An 18,561-nucleotide genomic window follows, 5' to 3' on the forward strand; every position below is an offset into this window, starting at 1 on the left:
CATGGCAACCCCGGTGCCGCCGGGCGGGAGGGGCCGGGCGCGGCGGGGAGGCGGCGGCGGGAGGCCCAGGCCCGGCCCCGGTGCTGGCGCCGGGCCCGGCCCCGTTCGGCCCCGTTCGGCCCCGTTCGGCCCCGTTCCGGCCCCTCCGGGCCGCGATGTCGGACCCCAGCTGCTGGGGGGCCGCTCCCGCCGGTTACCGGGGGCAGCGGGCGGCCGGGGCCCTGCTGCAGCGCTCCAAGAGGTGCGGGGCCTGAACGCGGGGGGGGGGGGGGGATCGGGGGTTGGGGGGGAGGTTTGGGGGTGCTCGGTTTGGGGGGGGGGGCTCTGGGGGTGTGTGGGTTTTTTGGGGGGGCTCTGGGGGTGTAATGGGGGGGTGCTTGGTTTGGGGGGGCCTTTGGGGGCACGTGGGTTTGGGGGGTTGCGTGGTTTTGGGGGGGGTCTGGGGGTGTAATCTGGGGGGTGTGTGGTTTGGGGGGGGCTCTGGGGGTGTGTGTTTTTTGGGGGGGGCTCTGGGGGTGTAATGGGGGGGTGCTTGGCTTGGGGGAGGCTCTGGGGGTGCGTGGGTTGGGTTTGGGGGGGGCTGTGGGGGTGTAATGTGGGGGTGTAATGTGGGGGTGCTTGGTTTGGGGGGGCTCTAGGGGTGTAATCTGGGGGTGTCTGGTTGGGGGGACTCTGGCGGTGCGATATGGGGGTGCTTGGTTTTGGGGGGGCCGTACTGGAGATGTGTGGTTTGGGGGGGGGCTCTGGGGGCATGTGGTTTGGGGGGTTGCATGGTTTGGGGGGGACTCTGGCAGTGTGATATGGGGGTGCTTGGTTTTGGGGGGGCTGTGTTGGAGATGGGTGATTTGGGGGGGGGTTGTATTGGGGGGGTGGTTTGGGGGGGTGTTTTTGGGGGTGCTTGGTTTGAGGGGGGCCTCTGGGGGTGCATGGTTTGGGGGGGTACGTTGGAGACGTGTGGTTTGGGGGGGGGTCTGTATTGGGGGTGCGTGGTTTGGGGGGGGCTCTGGGGGTGTAATCTGGGGTTGCATTGTTTGGAGGGTGCATGGTTTGGGGGGGTGCATTGGGGGTGCAAGGTTTTTGGGGGGTGAATTGGTGCATGGTTTGGGGGGGTTGCACTGGGGCTGTGATCTTGGGGTGCACGATTTGGGGGGGGGGTTGCAGCAGGGGTTGCACCTGGGGGCGCGTGGTGTGGGGGGGGCTGTCCCCTAGGGGCACCCTTTGGGGGTGCATTATTTGGGAGAGCTGCACGGCGGGGGTGCCTGCCAGCAGGGCAAGGTTTTTTGGGGGGTGCATCAGAGGGGGGTGCATTGGTTGGGAACCCTGTGCCATAGAGGGGGCGGCATTTAGGGTCTGGCAACGGGGGGAGGCAATGATGTCCCCCCCCCTCCGAGGTGCGACGTGTGCGACGCCCGATGCCGGGGACCCCCAGATTCCAGATTTGGGGTACGGGACTGAACCAGGCGAGAACCCCGCGAGAACCCCGCAGTTTGATATAAAACCGGTGCTAATCGGGTGCGGGGGCCGAGGGGGGGGGGCGTTGGGTTGGGGACGAGGTCCCCCCCCCCCCCGTGCTGTTGCTCGTAGGACTGGCACGAACAAAGCGCCGCTGGTTGCTTAGCGAACGAAGCCGCTCGGCGCGGGGCTGACGGTGCCTGCGTCGCTCCTGGCGGGGGGAATCACAGCCGGGAGCTGCCTCGTGCATGGGTTGGGGTCCGTCGGGGGACGAGGGGCGGTGAGGGTGGCATCCCGGCCATCCCTACACGTGGGTGCTGCCCGAGCACCGTCCCCGTGGGGGGAGCCTGGTGGAGAGGCGTAATTGCAGGGCGCATCCGAGATGGTGCTTCGAAGGTGCACGGGGTTTGCTCTTCCTTCATTGTTATTCCTAAAATCCGCAGCGAGAGCGGGGTCTGGGCTATTTCACGGCACGCAGGACACGCGTGGTGTTGTTTGGGGTGGTTTAGAGCCCTGTAGGGTCTGAGGGATCCGAATTTCTCGTGGTGGGGAGGTGAAATGGCCAGCATGGTGCAGAGCCGCTCAGCTCCTGCGTTGCTGCTCACACAGCGCTCGGCTCAACGTGGCAGCACCGTTTCCTTAGGGAGCAGGGAGTCCTGCAGAGCTTTGTCCCCATCTCCTTTCTTTTTGAGCTGTTTTCTCTCAGCACAAGGAAAAAGCGAAGCACGGACCCGGCCTGCTGCGCCACCGTGCCCGGCGAGGGTTTGGGGAGGAGGCCTGGTGCTCGGGGAGGGGATCAGAAAAGCACCCGACGGGGCCAGGCTCTGCAGGGAGGCACGAGGCGGGAGGTTTGGATCTCGTGGTGGTGCTGAGGAGGTGCTGGAGGGCTGTGCACAGCCTGTGCCGGGCAGCGCGGGGCGTTTCACCACTGCGACCCAGTCCACAGCATCCCCCACCGCAGCCTCCATCCCAGGAGGTCTCAAACATCGCGGAGAAGAAATCGCCCTGGGCACTGGTGTGGAAACTTTGGGTGCAGCAGCCTTGGATCAACATTAACAGCAAAATATCCCACTGGAAAGGAATTTTTCCAGCAAAAATGGCCCGGCAGCTCCGTGGCACTTCCCCGTGTCGGCAGGCACACGAGCGCCGTGCGTTTGTTTGTGGGACTTGGAGGACTTTTTCTCCACGGCCACGTGAAGGCCGGGAGGGTTCCTAATCCTGGGAGCTGAGCTGGTGGTTTGTACTTTGAGACGGCGCCCGTGCCCTTATCAGCCCGACCCTTGCCTCGTGCTGCGCTGGAACCGAGTGCCCGTGCCACCGGCAGGGGCTTTGTCCCGCGTGAAGCCCATGGGGTAGGGAGCCAGAAACGCCGGGCAGGATAAATCAGGGATTTACCCAGGTTTTATTTATTTATTCACCCAGGTTTGGGCTTTTCCAGCCCTAACAGCAGGGTCCCTCTGGGCAGCTCGGCCCTGTTCACCCCACGGGCAGTGACGAGCGCTGGCTGGCATCTGACACGCGTTGCCCTACTGCCCTGGAAGGGTTTAGTCACCGACTCTCTGATCCTTCTCCAAAACACGTCACTCGATCCCGCAGGACAGGAGCAGGATGCCCACGGCCCCGCTGCTTGCCCACAGCCAGCATTTCCCCTTCCAGCTCGGGACATTTTATGATTCTGCCTCTGTCCCCGGGGGTGAGCATCACCCCGAGTGCCGGGACATCACGCGCGGGGCCGGGTGAGGCGTTATTTCTCTCCAGGCTCCGGGGTCACGGCCGCTGTCCCACGCTTCCCGCATCCTTTTTTTTAAAAAAAAAAAAACAAAAACAAAGCACTGGATGGTGACAGCCTCGGAGATGCTGTGCGCAGGCAGCGTGTCCCCGCGTCCGAGCGGCTCCGGGGGTGCTGACGGCGATTTTCCACTCCATGTTTGGTAAAAATGCACCAAGCGTGCATTAAGCACCGGGGGCACTGCTGGCAGCACGGGCTGGACCTCAGCCCCGGCTCCTGCCTTCGGGAGCTTGGGTTTTTAGCCCGAGGTTTACGTGCTGCAGAGGATGGGCAGCAGCCCGGAGCTGATGCATCAGGCAGAGCAGGGTTAAAGCGGAGCAAGATGGTTGCAGCAGCGAGGGTGGAGCGCGCGGAAACAGGAAACAGCAGCCTCTGCCTGTGTCAAGATTACTGGAACTTGCTTAGCCGAAGATTTTTGTTTTCACTTCCAAAATGAAACCTCCCGTGCGGGGCTGCGGCGCTGCCGGGAACGGCACCGCGCTGTCCCCACCGCCCCTCGTCCCCTCGGGGTCCCCTCCTGCGAGAGGAGGATGAGCAGATCCGCACCTTGGCAGGGCGAAAGGGGGGAGCTGCACCAAATCTTGCAGTTCTGCCTGATAAATATCTGCCGGGGTTGGTTTGGCAGCGGAGCACGTTGGCTCGTGGTGCCTCGTGCGCCCGGCCCGGCACAGCACAGCTGGGTGCTGCGGTTTTGCTGCTGCACCCATGGGTGCTGGGGAGGGTGCGCGCAGCCGGCGGTGCTGCAGCTTCAGCTGGGTCCTGGGCGTGAGCTGCAAAAGCAAACTGAAGGGCCAGGAGGGTCTTTGGGGTGCTCCCCGCACCCTGGACCTCGAGCAAAAGAGACGTGGACCCTGTTTTTTTTTTTTTTTGAGAGGAGGAGGCAAAAAAAACCACGCTGGATAATGCTGGGTTAAATCAGCCCTTCCCTGCTAGGAACCACCTCGTGCTGCCCGTGCTGCTCGTGCCTTTGGGACCCGGGGAGCATCTTTTTGTCCCGGGGCTGTGCCCCTGTGCCTGGCTGTGAAACCACGGCCCTTAGCGGGTGCTGTCAGCGCGGCCAGGCAGCTCGGCGGCGCCGTGCAGCACGTGCAGCCGGAGGAAGCGCAGCTGCAGGAACCGCAGCCTGACCTACTTGGTTGGAACGCGGCTCTCTGACATTTTCATGGGGATTCGTCCTCGGCCTGGCGTTCACAAAACCCACACGGCTTCGGTCGTGCGTGCACGAGCTGCCCCCAGCCTCTGCTCTGCTCTGGGGATGTTCCCTCCCAGCAGGGCGAAAGCTTCAGTGGGGCCGGGGGGGGGTTTTAAAAGCAGGTTCACGTGGGCTGTGTGCGGGCTGCAGCAGCGTCGTGGGCGGGTGGGCAGCAAAGCAGCAGGTCCCCGCTGGCAGGGGAAGCCCTGAGCTCGTGGCTTGCAGCGAAAGGAAGCAAAAACGAAATTCCTGCGAGGAGCACTGAAGTCTTGTGCGTGTGGAGGGCGCGAGTGTCGGTGATGACACGGAGACCTCGTGCTTGCAGACGTGCTCTTTCTCTTGTTTCCTTGTGGGTGCTGGCATGCAGACCCCGAGCAGCACCGGGACGGGGTGATAAAACCATGAGCGTGGAGCCGTGCACGGTGCTGCTTTCTGTCCTGCACTGTCACACACGTGGCTGCCTCCTGGAGCTGGTTTAGAGGAGCACAGCACCCTGCGAGTGCAGCACCGACGGGCAGAGCAGAGGGGACGGGGATGCTGCCAGCCTGGTGAAGGCAGCGGGGTTTCTCCATGGGGCTGGGGGTTTAGGGCCTGGCTGTCCTCCCCCTGGGCATGGGGGATATGAGGGATGTAGGAACTGGGGGCATTTTCCACGCTGCGCAGCGGGGCTGGTGGTGGCCTGAAGCAACTTGGCATTTCTGTTCGCTTCCTCCTTTTAGATCCCTTTTTCTATTCTTGCCCAACAGCCCGCATGCATCTTCCCTCCCGGCAGGCCAAAACCAGAAGTGGGGCTTTGCTGAGACGGTTTGGCTTCCAAACTAACCCTGCCAGCCCTTCTCCAGCAGCATTTCTCTGGGGACATGATCTTCCCAGGGGCACAAATCCGTGATCGATGCGCTGACAGCAGCCGTGTCCCCTCGCTGCCACCCGAGCGAGCTGGAGCTGGGGCTGCAGGACGCTGCCTGCAAGCGACCCGCACGTGTCTGAGCCCGACCTGTGCTTTGCTTTCCCAAATGAATCCCCTTTTCTTTTTCCTTCCCCAGTTGCCGAAGCAGCAACAGGAAGAGCTTGGTGGTGGGGACGCCCTCTCCGACCCTCTCGCGTCCTCTCTCGCCGCTCTCGGTGCCGACGGGTAAGGGGAGTGCTGAGGCTGGGCTGGGCATCGCCCCAAATCACCCCGATATCCTGGGGGGGCAGCGAGGGCCCTGCAGGTGCTGCCTGGGTGCTTGGTGGCTTTTCCAGGAGGGAGCAGAGGGATGGTGTAGGGAATGCTGTGATTAATTCTCCCTTTCTCCTGCAGCTGGGAGCAGCCCCTTGGACAGCCCACGTAACTTCTCCACCAGCACCTCCGTCAACTTCCCCTTTGCCCGCAGGTGAGCGCCTCATCGCCCTAATCATCACCACCATCCACAAATTGGGGCTGTTCTGTTGGTCTTAATGATTTTTTTATTCCTCCCGATTTTTGTTTTGGTTTTGTTTTTTGCCCTGCTGCTGCGACCGGTGCTTCCCATCGCCTTCCAGCCATGCTCCTCGGACCGACAGGCAAGTACTGGCTGGGAGAAGGGTTTTGTGGAGGGGAGCTGCTTTGGTGTCAGCATCTGCTCCACCTGGGCACGTCCCCGCTCCCCTTCCTTCTGTCTGTGCCCTGCATCCCTAGCGGGAAGATCCCCAGCTGCAGAAGGGCTGCAGGGATTGCTGCGGGAAGAGAAACATCCCCGTTCCCATCACGCTGTCCCCCAGCCCCAAATTCTGTCCCGTTCTGTTCCTCGTGCTGGAGTTCACGCACGGGGGCAGACGGATGACGTTAACCCCTGGATTGGCGCATGGAAAAAACCTGGAGGCTTGTGTTTAGTTTTCACGCTCGTACTGGAGGAAAAAGCCAAAAGGGCTTTGCGGACATCCCCGTGGCGTAGGAGCCAGCGCATCGCCAGCTCCGTCGTCCTCAGCCCCTGCATCGTGGCCCTGTCCTGCACGCATGGGAAACGGCGCCGGGAGGTGAAGGGCCTCATCCTGACCCGCTCCGTTGGAAACGTGTCCAAGAGGAAGCATTCGCCTACGTGCGAGCGTTTGCCTTCCTGTTTATAACGAGGCTCTGATGTCCGTGTGCGCCCTGCACGGGTTCTTAGGAATCCTGATTTCTCCCAGAACGAAGTCCCAGGAGCTAGGATTTTGCTCCAATTAAAATCAGATTCTCACTTTTTACTTTTTCCCCTTTGGAAACGGAGCTGCTCGAGTGCAGCGCGTGGCTCAGCAGGGCAGGGCTGTTGTGGGGCTGTGGCTGCCATCGCTTCGGGTTCCCCACCCCAGCAGCGTCCCCGTCACAGGGGGAGTAGCCCACCTCACCCCGGGGTCATGAACTGTGCAAAACCACCACTATTTCACCCATTTTCATCCCGTTCTGGCAAGAGGCTTCAGGGCTTTCTCACAGGAGCAAACAGCAGTCCTCTTTCCCATCCTTCTCATTCTGATGTTATTTCTGCGCGTGCATTCACGTGTTTTCTGCAGCGTGTGACAGGCGTGCGTTGCTCTTGCAGGGCTGATGGCAGAAGGTGGTCGCTGGCTTCGCTGCCCTCGTCTGGCTATGGGACCAACACCCCCAGCTCCACCGTCTCGGTAAGGTTGGCTCTCGTGGGGCAGGAGGCGAGAAGAAGCAAAGTGCTTTGGGAGCTTTGAGTGAATCCCGAGCCCTGCAGCATCACGTGCAGCAGCTGCGTCGTGTGTTCCTAATTTTAGGAACGCTGCAGAGCCCCGCTAATGGCAGCAGCTCCTCCTGCATGTTAAAGCTTTGCTGCATCTCATTGAAATACACACGGGACACGTCTGTGCTGAGAAAGGGCAGGACAGGAGCTGCTGGGGATGCCCCAGGTGGATGGGAGCAGGCCCTGGACGGAGCCAGAGGTTGAATTTTGGGGTGGGTGCAGGCAGTGCACAAAGTCCCGGCCAGCTCCTGCCACCCGTGTTGCACGCAGTGAGCGCAGGAGGTGCACATGGAGCAATGCTCATCAGTTTTTCCAGTCTACTAAGAGGCTCAAGGCGTATTTTCCCGGCGGGTTTGCTGCTTGCCAGGCACCGACCCGTCTCCTGACCTTCTTGACCGTGTCTATCCTTCCTTGCAGTCGTCCTCGTCCTCCCAGGAGCGGCTGCACCAGCTGCCGTACCAGCCCACCCCCGACGAGCTGCATTTCCTTTCCAAGCATTTCCGCAGCACGGAGAGCGTCACGGACGAGGACGGGCGGCACTCGCCCTGCCTGCGCCCACGATCCAGGAGCCTGAGGTACAGAAACCACCTGTGCTGGTGTGACGATGCTCAGGGACCCGCTTCTGGCCACTTCTGCCAGCTCCTGAGCTCCTCCTGGGACATCCTGGTCCTGCTTAGCCATGGGGTTGACCCTGATACGTTTTTTCCCCTTGTAAAGAAGTGGTAAAACTCCGTGCTTTTGCAGCTAGGCTCTGCTTTCCAGCAGTCCCTTGGCTGTCAGGATGACACTTAAAAATGAGATTACTTGGTTTGAGGTTGGGGAAAGCAGCATTTGTTCCAAAATTGCCCTTTCACAGCCTCCTGCCGCGTGATCCACGGGGTTTTGGCAGACCTGGGGACCCCAGAGCAGGAGCCCAAGTGGTGGCATCTGCTCCGAGGGCACTTTATCAGATGTCACGGCCGCAGGGGCAGCGGCCTGAGCTGCCGTTAGGGGATTAAGCAGCCCGTTTGCGTGCTCAGCTTTGGAAGCGTCGCCTCCTTTAACAAAAGCCAAGCACCGCAGGCACGTCCGCACCTCCCCAGCCTGCTCTTAAGCAGGAGGGCAGGCAGAGGTGCGGCTCTCCCGGGGCTCCGCAAATTGCTCGGAGGGCTGGGAAGGCGACTTGCTGCTGCTTTCGGCTGCAATTTCATTAAAAGCAGATTAATTAGCTGGCAGGTTTGGCAGGTGGCGACCCTTCCGCTGAGGAAACGCCAGTTTTGCGATCAGCGCCGCGAAGCACGAGCAGGGGCTCTGTGCTGAGCTGGGGCTCAGCTCCTGAGCGAGCCAGTCGGGGGTTCGTTATGGCATTTATTACACAGTGGTTAATGAGTGGCTGCCTGCTCCTGCCGCTTGCTTTGCATAATGAGATTACGGCCCTGGTGCTGGTGGCACGAGGAGCAACGTCGGGTGAGGGAAAAGAAAGCTTTCTCCTGCAGGTCCCCGTGCCTGCTGCGGGGAAGGTGGGGACGGGTTGGGATTTCTCTGCTGTGGCTTGTGAACTGCAAAAAGGGCAACTGCAGCACCAACCTGTGGGATCCGGGAGGGCTGCGGGTACCCGGCTGCAGTCTCGGCGTCCTTCCAGCAGCTTTGTCGTTGCTGTCTCTGCCACTGACATCACGGCAGGGGCTGAAGCAGAAACGATGGCACGAGAGGAAGCCGAGGATCAGCCGGCTGGTTGGAGCCAAGTGACTAACGCAGCTCCGGTGGCCCGGCTTCAAAATGCCTGTGGCTTTTCTGGTGACTTGGGTTTGGAGAGCTGAGTCTGCAGGAGGTCGGCGCTCCCAGGGCCTGACCAGGCTCTGTCAGGACGTGCGTGGGGCTGGCACCTCCTGCTCAGGATGGAAACGCTGAAACTGGGGAAGGGGAGAGCTGCTGGTGGCTGTAGGCGTGCGGTGATGGGGACCCCAGGGACATCCCAACCAGCGCAGGTGATCCTGATGGTGCTGGAGCTCCTGGCCCAAGGCTGAGCGCTCCGCTTGGACGGGCTCTAACGGCTTGTGACACCAGGGACAACGAGGAGAGAACAAATTGCAGCAGCTCTCCGGGGGCAGTAGCTATTTGCATACTTGTAAATGCCTCGGTCTCGTAACGCAGACGGTTTTCCCACCCCGCAGCCCTGGACGGACGAGCGGAACGTTTGATAATGAGGTGGTGATGATGAACCATGTCTACAAGGAGCGGTTCCCCAAGGTAACCCTGGCCTGGGGGGGGGGAAGTGGGATGATGGCATCAGTGCCCCACAGCATCCTGACAGCTCCTCCGGAAAAATCAGTGTGCTGGAACATGAAATGCATGAGTGGATGTGGGGGGTGCTGGGGGACAGCGGGGATGTGGGAACGAGCCAGGGAGGCAGGGACACGCGGCTCTGCGTCGTCACACGTGCAGGCAGCCGTCTCCAGAGACCCTGGTGGGGCTTTTGCGGGCTGGTCCCAGGTGGGACCAGAGGTTGGAGCAGTGGGAGGTGGCAGCACGAGGCCGGGAGGTGGCATGGGGACACACATTCACAAGTGTCACCATCCCTTCTGCCTCGCAGGCCACGGCCCAGATGGAGGAGCGGCTGCAGGACACCATCAGGAACTTCTCTCCAAGCAGCACCCTGCCGCTGGCCGACGGGGTCCTGGGCTTCATCCACCACCAGATCATCGAGCTGGCCCGCGACTGCCTGGCCAAGTCCCAGGGGGCTCTCATCACCTCCCGCTACTTCATGGAGCTGCAGGAGAAGCTCGAGAAGATGCTGAGAGACGTGAGTGGGGGCAATTCCCTGCCCGGCGCCGTCTCCAGAGGCCGTCGGTGACTCCAGGCTTCCGTCCCCTTTTCCGGCAGGCTCAGGAGCGTTCGGAGAGCGAGGAAGTGAAGTTCATCGACCAGCTGGTGAGGAAGCTGCTGATAATCATCTCCCGTCCTGCGCGCCTCCTGGAGTGCCTGGTAAGACGCTGCAGCTCCCCGTGGGTGTTTGTCTTCCGCGGTCAGTTCCACGGAGGAGGAGTCCTGCTAGGAAGAGCCTCTTCTCTCCACCCTGCTGGGTCCCCCAGGGGAATCGCTGCTCACACGCAGCCTGGGCTGCCGAGATGAGCTGAGCCCGTTCTCAGGGTTAGAGCTGTTTCGTGGAGGGGAGAGGCCGGTTTTTCCTAGCAGAGCATGGGGATGGGAACTTCTTTGCAAACCTTCTCAGCCGGGTTTTGTTGTGCTGTGTCGTGCTGAATTGCTGAAACGCTGGCTTTTCATACCTGCTGTGGTTCCAGCGTTTTCTGAAGCATGCTGCTGGTGTGCTCTCTGTGAGGTTTCTCCTCCCAGGCCAGGCCATGGGCTGCAGGGGTTTTAAAATCCCTTCGTGCTTGGAGGAATGATGCTAGAGCCAGGAGCAGAGCGCTCAGCTGTCTCCAGCAAGCATCCAGAGCCTGTGCCCCGCTCACTGTGGAGCTCAGAGGGAAGGTCGGACTTGGCAAAGCCTCACTCCCTGACCACACTGGGTTTTTCCCCGTCTAGGAGTTTGACCCTGAGGAGTTCTATCACCTCCTGGAAGCCGCAGAGGGACACGCCAAAGTCGGCCAGGGAATAAAAACCGACATTCCCCGCTACATCATCAGCCAGCTGGGGCTCGTCAAGGACCCGCTGGAGGGTAAGGAAGAGCTGGGGTGAGGTCTGCAGGGGGCCGTGAGCCCCTCCTGCTCCCCGTCCTGCTGCAGCGAGCACAGACAGGCACCGGGAGGTGCAGGCAGTGGCTGGAGCCGGCTGGGCTGCAGGTCCAGGACGGCAGCCAAGCCTCCAGGCCAGCCCAGCATCTCATTATTGCTCCCAACATGTTCAGCAAAGCAGATTAATCTCAAGAACACTTAATCCATAGGAAGCCAAGGCTTTGGGGGGGTGGGGGGAACCATAATCCTTGAAGAACACGGGAATGACTATGGGAAAAAGAGAATTATGTAAATGTTTGACCTCCGGTTTAACCTCCTAATGCCCCGACCTGAATTTCTCCAGACAATGGCTTGAACAAAGCATGTAGCTAACCCCACGCGTGGGATCTCTGAGACTGGAGGGAAGGTGATAGCTGGGGGATTCTTTTGGGATAAAGTGAGGTTGAGCATGAAGAAGGTGAAAACCGTCACTGTCTTCTGCAGAAATGGTGCAGCTGGACCACTTCGACAGCGGGAACACCATCACGCCAGAGAACGATGACACCTGCGAGGTGAGCAGGGTCCCAGCTGCATGTCCCACCCGGTGCCCCCAGCACCATCCTGCTGCCCTCCACACCATAGCTCTGTGTGAATTCCTGCCTGCCAGCAGCACGGGGGGGCACACGGAGCACCACGGGCACGCTAAAGCCCCTCTGCCTCTTTCCAGAGCCAGCCTTCGGTCACTGCTCCTCGGAGGAAACCCTGCGAGGGTGACTTCGAGACCATCAAGCTGATCAGCAACGGGGCCTACGGGTGAGCTGGGAGGGCTGGGCAGGCGCTGGTGGCACGCTTGGAGCATCCTTCCCTGCCGTGCAGCAAACAGACCTCCTGGCAGCGTGCTCGTAGTTTCCAAACCTTGCTTCCACCTGCAGACACCTCCAAGCCCACGTGCACTGAATTTGCATGTTTCTGACCGTAGCTGCTGCTCATCCTGCCTGTCCGAGCCCCGTGTGCCGTGGGATCGGGTGTCAGAGGTTGGAGAACGTGTTCTGAGGTCTGGTGGCTCGCTCTCTCCTAGGGCCGTGTACCTGGTGAGGCACAGGGAGACGCGGCAGCGTTTCGCCTTGAAGAAGATCAACAAGCAGAACCTCATCCTGCGCAACCAGATCCAGCAGGTCTTTGTGGAGAGGGACATCCTCACCTTCGCCGAGAACCCCTTCGTGGTCAGCATGTTCTGCTCCTTCGAGACGAAGCGACACCTCTGCATGGTGATGGAGTACGTGGAAGGTGAGCGGGGCGCTTGGGGTGGTGCAGCGAGGAGGGGGGACAAGTGGAGAGACCCCGATAACAGCCAGGTGTCTGAGCACTGAGGATGCCTTCCTGATGGCTCCTGCTTTGCTTCGCTTTGGGGAGCAGAAGGAAGCCCTGCTGTCATCCCCAGTCCCACCCTGATGTAGGTGGTGGCTGCCTCACCTAGGAGAACATTTCTGCCTCACGCTCGGGCTGAGCTGCAGCTCCGAGGAGGGACGGGAGGGTCTCACTGGGAGCCTGCCTAACTCTTCCTGGAGACCCCTCCGTCTTTTCCAAGTGCTCAGGAGCAGCCGTGTTGTTCCCGCAGGGGGGGATTGTGCCACGCTGCTGAAGAACATGGGCCCGCTGCCCGTGGACATGGCGAAGATGTACTTTGCTGAGACCGTCCTGGCGCTGGAGTACCTCCACAACTACGGCATCGTGCACCGCGACCTCAAACCCGACAAGTGAGGGCAGGGGTTGGTCCCACAAAGGGGCAGGGGCTGGGCTGGGAGGGAGAGGGGCTGCTCCAGGCCAGGAGAGGAGGACAACGAGGTGGTTCCTTCTCTTCCAGCCTGCTCATCACCTCCATGGGCCACATCAAGCTGACGGACTTCGGCCTGTCCAAGATTGGCTTGATGAACATGACCACCAACCTCTACGAAGGGCACATGGAGAAGGACACTCGGGAGTTCATGGACAAGCAGGTACGAGGGTGGCCCTCACTGGCACCCAAAATAGGCTCGGGGCCCGGTGCAGAGGTTGTTGGGGAGGTGTCAGCAGCACCCAGAGCTGGTTCTAACGCAGGTGTGCGGCACGCCCGAGTACATCGCGCCAGAAGTCATCCTCATCCAGGGCTACGGGAAGCCCGTCGACTGGTGGGCCATGGGCATCATCCTCTATGAGTTCCTGGTGGGCTGCGTCCCCTTCTTCGGGGACACCCCCGAGGAGCTCTTCGGGCAGGTGATCAGCGGTGAGTGCCCGCAGCCGCCGGCACATTTTGCTGCTCCTTTTGCTCATCCTGCCCAGCCCCTCGCCCCCATCCGCTGCTCCCTGCACCCAAGGGGCTCCGCGCTCACCTCCCCTTTTGTTGCAGATGAAATCATGTGGCCGGAGGGGGACGAGGCTCTTCCTGCTGATGCTCAGGACCTGATCACCCGGCTGCTGAGGCAGTGCCCGCTCGAGCGCTTGGGCACCGGTACGTGTGCTAGGATGGGCTCGAGGCAGCTCCAGGCTCAGCAGCACTTGGGGCTTCACCAGGCACCCGTAGCAATCGTATCAAGCCATTTGCATGTGTGATAAAGGATGTCCTGCTGTGTTAAGGACACTGTGCAAGGCACAGATCCATCCTGGGGGAGAGGAGATGGTGCTGTTGGGGCTGGGGATGTTTCGGGATATGCTCTCCTCACGGGGGTTTCTCTGCCTGCCAGGGGGTGCACACGAGGTGAAGCACCATGCCTTCTTCCTCCACCTGGACTGGAACGGGCTCCTGCGGCAGAAGGCAGAGTTCATCCCCCAGCTGGAGTCCGAGGACGACACCAGCTACTTCGACAGTGAGGCCACCTCCAGCCCCTTGCCCCCGCGATCCTTTGGCCCCGCTGCAGGGCTGATGCTGCAGCAGGAGATGAAAATCTCCTGGGTGAATTCTGTCATTTTACACCCTGAGCTAAGTCGCAAAAAACAGATGTAAATCTGTTTCCGGACTGCTCGGCCTTAACAAAAGCATTGCTTTCTCATCCCAAAACGTTCCCGGGGTTCCTGACGCCTCCTGTTCCCTCGTGGCAGGCCGTCAGCCCTCACCGCTGGTGCTCTTGCTTTCAGCTCGCTCCGAGAGGTACCGCCACTTGGATTCGGAGGACGAAGAAACCAACGACGAGGAATCCTCCGTGGAGATCGGCCAGTTCTCCTCCTGCTCCCATCGCTTTAGCAAGGTGCTTGATCCATCCTCTAAAACCCCAGCAGGGTGATGCCAGGGAGCTGATCCCACAAGCAGGACCCCCCCCCCAGCAGTATTCCTGCTCTGTTCTGACCTCTCGCCTGTTCCCCAGGTGTACAGCAGCTCCGAGTACCTGGCCACGCACTCCAACCTCAGCCTCTCATCCTCCGATCGGAGCCACAGCGAGGACAAGGAGGACAGGGGGGAGCGCTGGGACCGGCACTCGGGAGACGAGGACAGGAGCCGGCTGTCGGGTGCAGAGCCCCGGTGAGTGCTGGGACAGGGACTCTGATGCAAGCACAGGGTGTTCGCATCGGATGCTGTCAGTGGGACCTGTCCTGGGGTGCTGCAGAGACCCAGGACCACCTTTCCTCACTCATTTATGGGTGCTCTGCGCCCTCTGGCTCCCTCCCTGCAGACTGCGGTCCTGGACGTCCTGCAGCTCCACGCCCTACACCTCCCAGCACGAGCGCAGCCGCAGCCCCGCCGCCCTGACCAGCACCTACAGCCTGGACACCATGCCCAAATTTGCCTTCTCCTCGGAAGATGAAAGCCCTTGCATGGCACCGGCCAAGCCAGAGCGACCCAAATTTGTGCTGGGAGATCCTGACGCTGGGTCCAGCACGGCGGTGAAGACTTCGGCGTTATCTGGTGCGTGGGTTTTTGGGGCAGACAGGGTCCCTAATGGTGTTGGGTGGCTTCTCCATGCTCTCCTGAAGCCTGTAGAGGGTCCAAACGGCCCATTCTCAGCCATTTTACCACCTCCTTCCTCCTCCCTTTCAGCTGATCTCGTCAGCCTGAACCGCATCCGCCTGCGGAGCAACAGCACCGGCACCAAAAATTCAGCTCCCAGGGGCTTGGAGCCAGGCAGCAGCCGCCGGCTGAGCAGCCAGAAGGACGGGACGGAGAAACCGAGAACTTCTCCCGGCAGCCGAGTGCCCAAATCCGCCTCCGTCTCGGCCCTGTCCCTCATCATCACGTCAGGTTCGTCGTTGGCTTCTGCAGCCGCCGCGGCCTCCGCGTGGCTTCCCAGGCACGAGCCTCCTTCTTCTCCTTGCAGATGACTTCAGCAGCGGTGCCCTCATGAGCCCCATCTCCCCCCACTCGCTCTCGTCCAACCCCTCTTCCCGAGACTCGTCCCCGAGCCGGGACTCTTCCCTGGCCATCACCAGCCTGCGGCCCCCCATCATCATCCACAGCTCGGGCAAGAAGTACGGCTTCACGCTGCGAGCCATCCGGGTCTACATGGGGGACAGCGACGTCTACGCCGTGCACCACATGGTCTGGGTAGGTGGCCCCGGGGACCGGTGACACCGTTGGGACACCACAGGTGTGGGTTTTGTCCGAGCAAAAGCCTGGCTCTCCTGTTGCAGAGCGTGGAAGAAGGGAGCCCTGCGCAGGAAGCGGGGCTGAGAGCTGGAGACCTCATCACGCACGTCAACGGGGAGTCGGTGCTGGGCTTGGTGCACCGGGACGTCGTGGAGCTGCTGCTGAAGGTAGGTGCCTCGCTCTGCTCGCCCAGCTTGCTCAAACCAGCGCGTCAGGCCTGAGCAGCAAATTATCCCTGACCCTTGGGAGCGTGGGAATCCCGAAATCTGACGGTGCTGCAGCAGAGCCGCCGACGCCATGGAGCTGCCACCCAGCAAATGGATGTGAAACGCAGCAGAGCGCAGGGTTTAGCTTCTGGGGGGGGTGAGAGGGGATGTTTGTGAGATGTGGGGCTCGCGGCTGCCTTGCAGACAGCTCTTTGGGGTTAAACCCTGGTGCTTGGGGCCAGCATGCTGCAATGACCCCTTTCCTACCCGCAGAGTGGCAATAAAGTAGCCCTGCGGACCACTGCCCTGGAGAACACCTCCATCAAAATTGGCCCTGCCCGGAAAAACAGCTCCAAGACACGGATGGCCCGAAGGAGCAAGAAGAGCAGGAAAAGGGACAGCCAGGACAGGTGAGAATAAACCGGGGGGGGGATAAAATGGCCCATTCGGTCCCGGTGTCCTGGGAGCTGGAACACGAGGTCCAGGTGGAGGAGCACAACCCCACCAGATTTAGGTCTGCAGGCTTTAAAGAGAGCTGGCAGCAGCGTCTCCAAGGCCCCAAGGGTGCCTCCTTCTCCCCCCCAATTTGTGACCGACCTCCCCGTGTGCTTCCTTCCAAGGAGGAAATCCCTTTTCAAGAAGATCTCCAAGCAGTCCACGGTGCTGCACACCAGCCGCAGCTTCTCCTCTGGCCTCCACCACTCGCTGTCCTCCAGCGAGAGCCTCCCGGAGTCCCCCACACACAGCCTGTCCCCGGGTCCCACGACACCCTGCCGCAGCCCTGCTCCGGATCTGCCCCCAGGTACCTGAACCACTGCATGTGCGGGGTTGGGATCCTCTTTTTTCCCCCGGGGAGGGGGACACGGGACGGTGGCATCCCCGGCGGTTGGTGACTTCTTTCCCTCTCTCTCTCTCCCCGCGGCAGATGCTGTGTCCCCGCAGAGCACCTCTCCCTCCTCCAGCACCCCCACGTCACCCGCCGGCCACGTGCGCCCCAGCACCCTGCACGGGCTGGCTCCCAAGCTGAGCGGGCAGCGCTACAAGGTGGGACGCCGCAAATCCACCAGCAGCATCCCCCCCTCGCCCCTCGCCTGCACCCCCGCCTGCGCCCAGCGCCCGACGTCCCCCCAGAGGTCCCCGTCCCCGCTCCCCGCTCACCCCAAACCCTCCCACCCCTTCCAAGGCAAGACTTTGTCCCCCCCCACCATCGTGCGGCAAGGGGCTCGGCCGCGCAGCGCCGAGTGCCCCCGCTCCCCCCTGCTCAAGCGCGTGCAGTCGGCGGAGAAGATGGCAACATACCTGGCCGAGAAGAAGACCGGGGGCGGCCGAAAACTGGGGCTGGAGATGCCTCTGCGGGATGGAGCCGGGGAAGTTTTTGGGGAGGGCGAAGCGCCCGTCCCGCTGTACCCCGGCGAGCACGGCTACGGAGCGGTTTCGCGGCCGGCGGAGCAGGAGATGGTGGTGATGAGGCGCCTGAACCTCTCCGAGCGCCGCGACTCCTTCAAGAAGCAAGAAGCCGTGCAAGAAGTGAGCTTCGACGAGCCGGGAGGCGAGGACGGGGCCAAAAACGACGCCGGGCAGGGCGCGGGCACGGGGCCCACGGAGCCCAAAGCCAGCCGGGTGCCGCAGATCGCGGTGCAGGGCTCGGAGAGCGACGAGCAGGAGCCGGGGGTGGCCGGCTGGGAATGCCAGGCCTCCTACCCCCTCCACCTCTTCAGCACCGACAGCACCGCCGGCATCGCCTTGCCGCGGCGGGACGGCCACCGGCACCACCGGACCTGTGGGGACGGGGCCTCCTCGGGGCTACCGGCACGGGGCATCCCCTAAAACCTCCCCGATTTGGGTCCCGTGCTGCTGCGCCGTGGGATGAAAGGTTTTTATCTCCAGACCGCGCCGAGATCCGGAGCTTTGCCTTTTGTACTAACTGCAGAGACGCCCAGATTTCTGTCGCGGGGGCTCTCGGCGCGGCGGTGGCGTTTCCCCGGCAGCAGGGCCCGAAACTTTGTGAATAGAAAGGACTCGATGCAAAAACTCGGAACTAATTTATTACTTTTATAAGCTAAACAGAGGCGTTGCAGGGTCCAAGCTGTCCCAGCCTTTCCCGTGTGTTTCCCGGCCCCCGGCCCGATGACACGACGTTTTCTAACCGAAAGAATTTCCCCGTTTGTTCACTTTCAGCTGGAAAAGCCCCCAAAATGCAGTCACAGGGCAGGTTTTCCAAGTAGCAATGAAGCCGAGGGCTCCCCTCGGCAGATGTGCATTCAGGGTCGCCTCCATCTCCATGAACCCCCCCCGGTGCCCCCCTGCTCCTGCAGGAAAATCCCCCAAATCCCCCAAAACCCGTGCCAAGGGCCGTGGGGGTCATTTTATAAACACGTGGCAGATGTAAGGGTTTTATTTTTTTTATGATTCCTTTTGAGAAAGCCCCAACCCACTCTCCCAACCTGCTCCATCATCTCCCAAGAGGAGCGGGGCTGGGGAGGATAAACCCGGCCCGACCATTGCTTGGGATTCAGCAATTTGATGCAAAGAACAGGGTTTTTAGTCTTTTTTTTTTTTTTTTTAGTTTTCCCTATTCTGCCATGATGTACCTTTGGGCATTCACTCGGTATGGTTGATGCATTTCATGAAAAGCCAATATTTCCATTTTTCAAAAAAAAACCAAAACCACAGTATTTCAATTCTTCAAAAAAAAAAAAAAAAACAACCCAAGCGAGCTCTGCTCTACCTGTAATTTCTAAATTTCTTCTCCCGCAGCTCTCTTCCCGACGGACCAAGGGCCAGCCCAGTGCTTTCCCCACCCCTGTTTCTAACGTTTTCTATGCTCTAACCTTTGCTGCTGCATGCACAGGGCCACGCTGCCGCGCTCCGGCCCCTCGGTGCCATCTCCCACCCCGAAGCGTTGGCTCCGTATTTCACTGGATTATTTCGTGTGCGTGTGGTTCGTGCCAGGCTCTTTGGACAAGGCTCGGCGTTTCCTCCCCTCTGTCTCCCTTTTTTCTTGTGACGCATCTC

At 61.1% G+C, this 18,561-nt stretch overlaps 1 protein-coding gene across 1 annotated transcript; it reads left to right on the plus strand.

Moving 5' to 3' along the window:
• Positions 1 to 117: 117 nt before the first annotated feature.
• On the plus strand, positions 118 to 17,373 carry MAST3 (microtubule associated serine/threonine kinase 3; the record flags this gene model as incomplete). The annotated part of the gene is made up of 27 exons (XM_084302939.1): positions 118 to 241; positions 5,477 to 5,565; positions 5,734 to 5,806; positions 5,955 to 5,975; positions 6,968 to 7,046; positions 7,550 to 7,707; positions 9,286 to 9,361; positions 9,705 to 9,914; positions 9,995 to 10,096; positions 10,658 to 10,790; positions 11,290 to 11,357; positions 11,513 to 11,598; positions 11,864 to 12,072; positions 12,404 to 12,542; positions 12,650 to 12,782; positions 12,883 to 13,048; positions 13,172 to 13,273; positions 13,506 to 13,628; positions 13,897 to 14,006; positions 14,124 to 14,278; positions 14,430 to 14,662; positions 14,795 to 14,995; positions 15,072 to 15,298; positions 15,385 to 15,507; positions 15,820 to 15,956; positions 16,167 to 16,348; positions 16,472 to 17,373. Exons 1-27 carry the CDS (start codon positions 156 to 158, stop codon positions 17,371 to 17,373), a joined length of 4,323 nt encoding a protein of 1,440 aa, XP_084159065.1. The 5' UTR covers positions 118 to 155.
• Between the last annotated feature and the right edge of the window lie 1,188 nt (positions 17,374 to 18,561).

This window comes from Netta rufina (assembly GCF_964035555.1).
Source record: "Netta rufina genome assembly, chromosome: 28".
NCBI lineage: Eukaryota > Metazoa > Chordata > Aves > Anseriformes > Anatidae > Netta > Netta rufina.